Source organism: Diplotaxodon limnothrissa, linkage group LG11 (genome assembly GCF_057381915.1).
Source record: "Diplotaxodon limnothrissa isolate DT_005_m linkage group LG11, D_limnothrissa_male_GT1.1, whole genome shotgun sequence".
Lineage (NCBI taxonomy): Eukaryota > Metazoa > Chordata > Actinopteri > Cichliformes > Cichlidae > Diplotaxodon > Diplotaxodon limnothrissa.
The window spans coordinates 21,092,215-21,101,475 of NC_140606.1; the positions used below are offsets into that span (position 1 = coordinate 21,092,215).

The 9,261-nt window shown below is 39.5% G+C and overlaps 1 protein-coding gene across 1 annotated transcript; it reads right to left on the reverse strand.

Annotated features, from left to right (window-relative positions):
- Positions 1–1,204: 1,204 nt before the first annotated feature.
- drd2l (dopamine receptor D2 like) lies at positions 1,205–8,572 on the reverse strand. The gene is made up of 7 exons (XM_085366343.1): positions 8,201–8,572; positions 6,758–6,867; positions 5,332–5,468; positions 3,611–3,825; positions 3,225–3,308; positions 2,791–3,145; positions 1,205–1,401 (listed from the first exon to the last, which is right to left on the reverse strand). Exons 1-7 carry the CDS (start codon positions 8,570–8,572, stop codon positions 1,205–1,207), a joined length of 1,470 nt encoding a protein of 489 aa, XP_085222469.1.
- Between the last annotated feature and the right edge of the window lie 689 nt (positions 8,573–9,261).

Sequence of the window (9,261 nt, forward strand, 5' to 3'; positions counted from 1 at the left end):
GTTGACATTTACTCCTCCCAATTTAGAATCACCAGTTAATCTAACATGCATGTCTCTGGACTGTAGTCGGAAGCTTGGGTACCTGGAGGGAGTCCACCCAGGCACAGTGAAAACATACAAATTTCATACCAAATGGCCCCAGATGGCTGATGGAGTCCTGTCTCACTACACAAGACTTTACACAGTCACCATCCCTGTGACACTGACACAGGATGTAAGTTGTACTTTACAATCAAGTAGGGAAAGGACTGGCCTATACAGTGGAAGTGATTGTATTTTTTTGCACTGTAATTTGACAAAAAAGTATATTTTTCCATTGCATAAGATGGTAGTGATTTTAAAACAACACAAGTAATGGATGAAAATGATTTTTATTTGATTATTTGTACATCCCACAAAACTTTAAAGCAAAGTCTACAACACTCACCTTTACATTTATAAACAACTTATTTAGAGAAAGACCTGTACATATTAAAATGCATGAAAGCTGTCTTGACTGTTACTGCTCAGTCACCAAATCAATAATTGTTACACAATGCAATGGGGATTTTTTTTAAAAGACGTATGAAACATTATTGATCATTGGCTGTCAGAGTTTTAAGCTGTACGCAAGCTGTTTTTCCCCCTTTCCCCTGACTTATTCCAGTCCTCTGGGAAAGACAAGCACATGTAAACTGATAAGGTGCTTTTTGTCAGTGATACAAGAAAATACAAGTACGACTTAAGTCTTCCAGTAAATTGGAAAAACAGTCACGTTTCTTGGAGTCCAACTTACACTAAGTTTTTGAGTCAAGCTGCTGCTCTGAGATTCCCGGTCCTCAGTAATTCTCTTGACAAGCGTATTATCTGTACAACGCAGCACACGTCTTCTTTTCTTTGAATATCTCCCGCTTGTTTGTGTTTTGTGCACCTGTCTTCTACTTGTCACACGCTTTTTTGTGATTGCCTCCTAGTTTCTTTCTTCAGTCTTGTGTAAGCTATTTGTTACATTTCTCTTGTCATTCACTTTCTGAAAAGTTTGTCCCACTTCGACTTATCAGCTGTCCACTCTTTTGTCTCACTTCCCATCTCTGCACATCAAACCTGCCACACACTTCTTTATCTTTGCTTCTTACTCAGCTCTTTCTCACCTCAGAACTCAAATTGATGTCAGGCGTTTTTATTTTTTTATTTTTGGACAACTGACACCTCTCATCCTTTTGGACTAGCAGTGCAGGATCTTGATGAAGGCTTTGCGAAATTCAATGTTGAAAGTGGTGTATATGACAGGGTTGACGGCACTGTTGAGGTATCCCAGCCAGGTAACGGCGCTGTACAGGGAGGGTGAGATGCAGCAGCTTCTGCAGTGGGCCTTCAGTACATGGGTCAGAAAGAAAGGCAGCCAGCAGATAATGAACACACCTTTGAAAGAAAGACAAGACGGGGGTTATGTCTTTGTGTGTCACAGAAATCATTCAAGGATGTAATTTATTAAATATCTTGTCTACTTGTACATTTGTAGTTTGCACACCCTCATAAAACCACTGAGTCAGTAAATACACAGACAGAGGATATCATCTATCCCAGTTTCAGAGTCAGAACTGCCAAATGTCATAAATCACACAACAAAAATGAGCTTGGTGAGAAAAATACAATCAAGTCAGAAGTCATAAATAATAAAGGCCATAAAAACTGCTGCTGTGAATGCTAACATTCATCACTGTTTCTCCAACTGACATAAGGAAAACTTGCTCCAAATTTACATTTAAAATCTTTCATCTGGAGAAATCAAATTATTTTCAGTTATTCAGAATAAAGCCCTCGGGACACATTTCATCTAGATTTTTCTTCATTCTGCCAAAGGTGATTGCATTTCCTTTTGCGATACAGAACTGGCTCAAGGGAATTATTGTACAGTAAACATCTACAGTCACCTTTTATGTATTAAAAAACATTTCATGATTGCTGGTTTTAACCCATATTTTTGGTTTAATTTTTATTTAGTCTTTTATTGCTCTCTGTATGCAATCTCAGCAAACTTGTGAAAATACCTAAATAAGATGAAGGCATCTGAGCAAATGTGATGATACATGGGACAAGCTACAATCAGCTAGGAGTACCCTCTCCCGTGGAGCCATCTCAGGAGACAGACACCTCTGCTTTTAAAGATAAGACAAGAAACTTTCCCTTTTCATAAAGTTTATAGTTAAAGCTGGATTAAATATCCATGAACGTTCCTTTAGTTATGCTGCTATAGGTTTAGACTGCTGCGGGACTTAATGTGATGCATGAGCACTTCTTCCACTCTCACTTTTCACTCTCCACAAGTTTATATACCAGCACACACACATAGACCAAAAAAGACAACAAACATGCAACAGGACAAAGCATGGAGACAAAGAACAAAGAAATATCATTAATCAATGTCATCATATGTTTGTCTAATCACTCTCATGTTTTGTGTTTTGTCCTGTTTCTCTGTGTTTTACTTTTTCTCTTCTCATTAACCTCCGTCACTTGATTGATGCAGTACTGAATACCTTATAGTACACATTGGCGCTATATAAATAAGCCTTAATTAAATTTAATTAACTTTGTTCTGTTAGCTTAGATGTGTTCTGTGCCTTCACTAGATATAGAAGGATATCTTGAAAAACAATGTCATAGAGACTTAGGAATGGTCTGGCTTTCAGGTAGAAAGAGTTTGTGAATGCACCAGTGCACAGTGTGACAAACTACAAGTGAAGATTGAGCATGCACACGTGGTGCAGAGAACACCTCATTAATAAGTCTGCATTTCCCACTGCTTACCGAGCACAATAGCAAGCATCTGAGTCGCCTTTCTCTCCTTCTGCTGTGACAGCCTCCCTCTCACCCTTTCCTTGGTGATGCCCCATTTCTCTTTGCCTGCACTGCGCTCCCTCCATCCCTCACGGCCCCTCATGCCATCCTCAAGGGTGGGAGGACGAGGTGTCAGAGCCGATCGTGTCACGGTTGAGGGGAGAACAGGAGCAGGTCCAACCGAGATGGACAGGGAGATCCGGGGTCGTCCAGATTTCGAAGAGGCCTGAGGAGGAGGCGGAGGAGCCAGAACTTGCTCATTCTGTGGCAGGAAATGACCTGGCTCCACTTCAAGAGGGTGAACCACCGCCTCTTTAACCAGGCTCTGTGTGAGAATTACATAAAAATGACAATAAAAAGAGAATCTGTTTGGACTGAGTGCTGGCTTAAGTTATGACCCTCACCACTTTCTTGCGCTGTGGGGTTGCAGAGGCAGGTCTCAGGATCAGGGTGCACAGCTTCACATCTTCTGGTTGTGTACACTTATTCTGAAATGGAAGAATGCCATGTATATTGAAAAGAAAAGATAATGCAAAAAAGAACTGGAAACTGATATCTCACAGTAAAATATATTTGCTGGTAGGATAAGAATCTAGTGTCATCTTATGGAAATTACACTGTGCATGAGATGAAGTGTGTGTATCTGAAGTTACAAAAGTGTTTTTCAAATATGATGAAGACTGTTGTTGACTTCATCTAAACTTTCTATCTCGTTACAATTGCAAAATGGCTGGAAGAAAACTCAAACTTGACTCAAGCTTGATAAACATTAGTTTGGTATGAAATCTACCTTCCTGTGTCGGTGACCTTCTGCTTCAGCCGCACCTTGCGCAAGCAAACCGTGTCTGCGTGGCGGGGCAGTGCGTCTGCCACGTTTGCGCAGCACCAGGCAGATCTGCGCGTACACCAGCAATGTTACAATGAAGGGAACGTAGAAGGAGGCCACAGATGAGTACACCACAAATGCCGGGTCTGCAAAGCTGCACATGGTGCCTTCACGATTAGCTAATGTGCAGCAGAAAAAAAGAAAAAGGGCAAAGAATGGATATAGTACAGAAGCCTTTAGGGATAATTGCAAGATTTATCTGTCTATGTGTAAAGTACAAAGGCAAAAGGCAAGAGAGGTTAACCTAGGATTTAAACTGGTGCAGAATTTAACTATTATCAGAGCAATCATAAAGACAAGTGAGATGGCACTCAAGTTATCCTAAATAGGAATCTGTGGCTCTGCTACCCTAAAAACTGATGAACAGTCCATCTTAGAAACATGAATCAGTTCTGTTGCACTGATGCACAGTTGAGGTTGGCGGTGGGCAAATCTACTCTATGATAATCATAGTAAAGATGTATGGAAGAGTACAACATATTCAATTATTCTGTATTAAAGGTGCTGTTAACTTTGGTCATCTGTTTCCATTCGTTGTCAGCTGTAATAACCATCAGTTGAATTTACCATTAAACTCATTCATTTCTTCTTGATCTTGAAACTTTTTGGACACCATGTTAAAAATGTTAACTCATGAAGTAAAACGCTGTTTTCATTGGCGTTTTATCAAACCTACATTTGCAAATGGTAAATGGCCTGTATTTGTATAGCGCTTTTACTAGTCCTGCCTAGGGACCCCAAAGCGCTTTACACACCCAGTCATCCACCCATTCACACACTGGTGGAGGCAAGCTACAGTTGTAGACACAGCTGCCCTGGGGCAGACTGACAGAAACGAGGCTGCCATGTCGCGCCACTTCTGGCCAACACCAGTAGGCGGTAGGCTCGAACCGGCAACCTTCCGATTACAAGGCGAACTCCCAACTCATGAGCCATGGGTCGCTTTGCAAGCCACCAATGATGCAATGTGATCCTTTACATTCAAACGCTGGCGCTGGAACTGAATGAAAAGCAATGCACAGAGCACCTTTCAAATGCCGTGCTGTAATCTACGAGCAACACATTTCTGGGGAGAGAGAATATTTTTCACAGTTTGACTTACATCATTTGGTATCTTGCTGCATTTGGACCCACAACTGAGGCTGCCGGATGCCTCTTGCTCACCCTCGCATTACTCTATGTTTCCCCACTTATTCTCAAGTGGCCGCCTTTGAGTTCAGTGTGAGTGCTTTGAAAGCTGAAGTCCTTCATCACCAACTCGTGCTCACTGCAGAATCAAATGGACTAGACAGCACCAATTCCCAGTGTTTATAGATAAGGAGGTCGGGGTCTGCATGTACCTAGAGGTGGAGTTGGACTATGCTTCTCTACCTCATAGCTCTCCAATAAGGTTAGCTGCTGGGCACCTTCCCTACTGCTACTACTGTGAGACAATTTTAACCATCGATGATGCCAACATATTGAAATGTCACAGCATTATATTTTTAAAAGACGAATAATCAAATTTAAAGACAGTTTGGAAAGACTGTTTTTGTATTAAAAAAAAGAAACAGTTCTATAATTTTAAAGAAAACAATTTACAGCTGAGCACTGAAAAAGTCAAAAAGTATCAGATGACCCTTTACCAGTGTTGTTCAGCCCAAACAGTAAAGGGCAGGAGATGGCAAAAGAAAGGAACCACACAACCGAAATCATCACCGCCACCCTCCTCCTGGAGCTGTATCTGGTGTTGTAGAGCAATGGCATTGCCACCGCTGTATATCTGCAACAATACATACACACAGACACATTAACGCGCCTCCTACACGTTAACTTATGGTTGTGTCTTGACATGCACGTCAATGCAGAGGAAACAAATGTATTTCTGCACCTAATTGACCTCCTAGGACCTGGCGTCCACATATGTGGACATCACATTTTGGGTTGTGCAGACCAAAATATTAAATGTTGCTCCACAAGGGCCTGATATCCATTTACAAGGACATTATGCTGCCACTGTTCAATTGAAAACAAATGCCCTCATTTCATTTTTGTCAGAAACAAAAATCAGGTAAAATATAAAAATCAGGCAATTCTTTGTTTTTACATTCATCAGGTCCCAAACAGCCCAAATAGCAAAGTTCAATTTTGGAACATGAAGCCTAAAGTAAAATACAAAATAATGACTCCACACTAGCTGCACAATCATTATCTAGATTTGTCCTATTTCTTGTTTTGCAGAATACACTGGATGACTTTGCATACAAAGTGCTCGAGTTAATTAAATCACAGCACTTTACCTCACCCCTGTGTCCTTGTAATGGGTCACTTTGGGGGCTTTAAGCCCTGACAGCTTTGCTACTGAATTATATATAAATTACTCTCTGTGGATTCAACAAAAACAATTTAGAGACTATCCTTAGATGCTATAAAAAAATTACACAAGACCAAAGTGGTGCAGTCTAAATGTGTTACTTTGTCAGAAGAATTAGGACCCAATTGCAGACTGTCTGCCCGCTGGGTGTCTGGCCACCTCTCGCCAGACCATTAAGAGGGCATCAGGTGAGGTGGAACACTTAATCAGGTTTTTTATATGGTTCCACTAAAGCAAATACTAATTAGGGTTGCAACTGTGAAAACCTGTCATTACAAGGTGGACAGATAGATGACTGCAGCAGAAAGAAGTTTTGATTTGGCTACTCAGTGACAGCTGGATGATGGCAATGCAGTTTTTAGTGGGGTTTGTATAGGTAATGTATGTATATGCATGCTCTTTGGTTAGCGTTTATTTGCATAACCCAGCCAAAAAAAAAATATAAAGGTCAAGATTAGGTGGAAGAAATACCATACTGATTTACTGTCATGTTATTTGGTTAAAAATGACTTATATAATTTCAACTAGTTTATAACAGAATAACTTGTTCTCCTGCTGAAAGGGAATTCTCAAGAGGAAGATAAATTGTTAGAATAGAAGTGAGGTGAGCTCAACAATAAGAGGAGACACAAAGAGAAAAGAGAACAAACAAGCAGTAAAGGTGATAATGTGAGAGTAATTTTTAGGCAAGTGTCCACCTGTCGATGCTGATGGCGCAGAGGTTGAGGATACTGGCTGTGCACATCATGACGTCCAGGGTGAGCAGGATGTCACAGTGGATGAGGCTGAATCGCCACTCTCCTACCACCTTCAACAAAGCAAATGAGTTTTACTCACTCATAACTCACTTTCATTTTTTTAACCTGGTATCACGTTTTGTACATTTTTATTCATGTGCAGCACATCAATATTAACCAGGCTGGTTCAAACTTTTGCTTCTTATTGGATAATTCAATATTTAATTTGAGTTTTAATAGTTTAATAAAGATCATTACTTCCTTTTGAAATTTAACTACAAAGACTGTCAGAAAGAAAAAGACAAAGGATTTGTGTTTACCTACTAAATAATGCAGAAATAAGTATTTTGCACTCTAACAGTGACTGCTGTGCACCAAAGGATTTAAAAAAAATAATTCAAGTAAGTCCCTTGGATCTAAAAAAAAAACAATAATTATTCTTGACTAAAACAGAGTAACAGTATTTATAATTATTAAATAATTAATCAGTGATATAATCAATAGCCAATCTGATATGTGACAAAGGTATGTGTTATTTAATAGCCAAAAATGCCAAAACACTTATTGATTCAATCTTTCTTTGAGTAGGTTATAATAAAATAAAGATAAGGAACCATGTAACATTACGTTGACTGATCTTGTAAATGTGAGTGGGTATTTTTGTGTTGTTTGAAGTTCAAAAAGAGGACCCAATATACAGAACACAGAGGCATCACCTACACAAACAAAAAGATAACTTTAATTAAACTCAGGACAAACAAAGGGATATGGTAGGACAGAAAGTGCCCGGAGAACTGATGACAACTAAGACAAATTTCAGAATTCAAAAGAAAAAAAAAATCAAGCAGAATAACTAACAGAAAGAAAGAAAAAATAGAATTGAAACAAAGGAAGCATAATAAGCAAAGATACACAACGGAAGCTTTTCTCCCCTTTTGTTAATAAAACACAAAAGGCAAACCAAAATGTGAGAAGACCTGACAGGTTATTCCAAAAGAATATGCGCATTATTAATAAGTCCTATTATTTTCTTGATTACCATACCAATCTTATCCATAATGTTGTTCTGGTAACTTCATACTAACAAAAATGTATTTGTATTGTTCATTTTCAACCAGCAGTCCACAAACCAAAGCTACTGAAATTACTATAAGAAGCTAGACAAAACAGCATATGTGAAATTCTGGAAGGCTGGTTATCAGTCGGCTCATATTCTTATCTAATATATTACTGGTCTCATTTGCTTTGTGTTTGTTCGAAAAAGGCTGAAAACTACCGAACACTCTTATCCTCTTGATTTCCATTGCATCTAAGGATTTGATTCTCTGTTTTTTTTTTGTCTTTCTTCTGAACCACAAAAAAATAAACAAGAAAAGAAGGGAAAACAAACACAAGTGCACACACCTCCAGGTATACGCCCCAAGGCATGACCAGCGTGGCCAGCAGCAGGTCAGAAACAGCCAGTGAGACGATGAGGTAGTTGGTGGTGGTCTGCAGGGCACGTTCTCGAGACACCGCCACGCACACCAGCACATTACCAAACACCACGCAGAAGATCAGGAGGACTAACAGCACCGCATAGAAGTTGAATGGTGGAGAGTAGGGTGAAGCAGAGCTGGTGCAGTTGGTGGAAGTCAGCAAAGAGGAAGAGGATGTGGGGAAGGATATGGGGGAGTACGAGGGGTCATTGGTGACATAGACAGAGAAATTATGTTCAAGGGAAGAGAGAGGGAAGGAGGGGGAGGAGGTGTCGTCTGACTTGTTGGGTAAAGTCATCTTGCTCCAGTGAACATGGTCAGGCTGAAAATTAATGACACAAAAAAGCAGGAGACACATAATTACTGTGGGGCCCTTCATGGCCCACTGTGCATTTGATTCTGTCTTTTAAAATAGATCCAAAGATGAGTGGCTACTTTTTCTGACAGGAAAGGAGAACGAAGGAACGCTTATTATTGGAACTTTGTCTTTGGTCTCACCTCAGACAGACAGCTTTGTAACCACACAAAGGGCACAGAGTAAAGGAAAATCATTGGATACTGCACACTCAGTTTTTTATGTTAGTTTTTAGTTAGTTAGTTTTGACGCTCCCATTATTGCCTGGATTTCTTCCCGCTGCTGTCTGCAGGTGGTTATGCTGCCAGAAAAGGTGCTACGCAATGTTTTCTTGTAAAAAGGAAAACTTATTTAGCTAATCATATTTCTTATATCACAGACAATCAACTTCCATTTAATCCTATAATGCCCTTTGTATCATATATGATATATGAGTTTCTGAGACCTCTATCTCATCAACATGATCAACACTTGCCATACTTTCAAAATGTTATGGACAAAATTCTCCTTTTTTGTATAAAATTAACATTGTTTTTAACAAAAAGTTGCCAAAAATGCCCAATGTATCAAATGTGATACAAAAATATATATAATAAATATGTAATAAAAATATATCATACGCAACATGATAC

What these genes read in the sequence shown, in the direction of transcription:
- drd2l (XM_085366343.1), bottom strand. Translation starts at nt 8,572, where the DNA reads ATGACTTTACCCAACAAGTCAGACGACACCTCCTCCCCCTCCTTCCCT. An exon ending in GTTTGGGCTGAACAACACTG is followed by an intron (nt 3,826 to 5,331) that starts GTAAAGGGTCAT and finishes GCTGCACATTAG; the next exon opens with CTAATCGTGAAGGCACCATG. An exon ending in CCCCACAGCGCAAGAAAGTG is followed by an intron (nt 3,146 to 3,224) that starts GTGAGGGTCATA and finishes ATTCTCACACAG; the next exon opens with AGCCTGGTTAAAGAGGCGGT.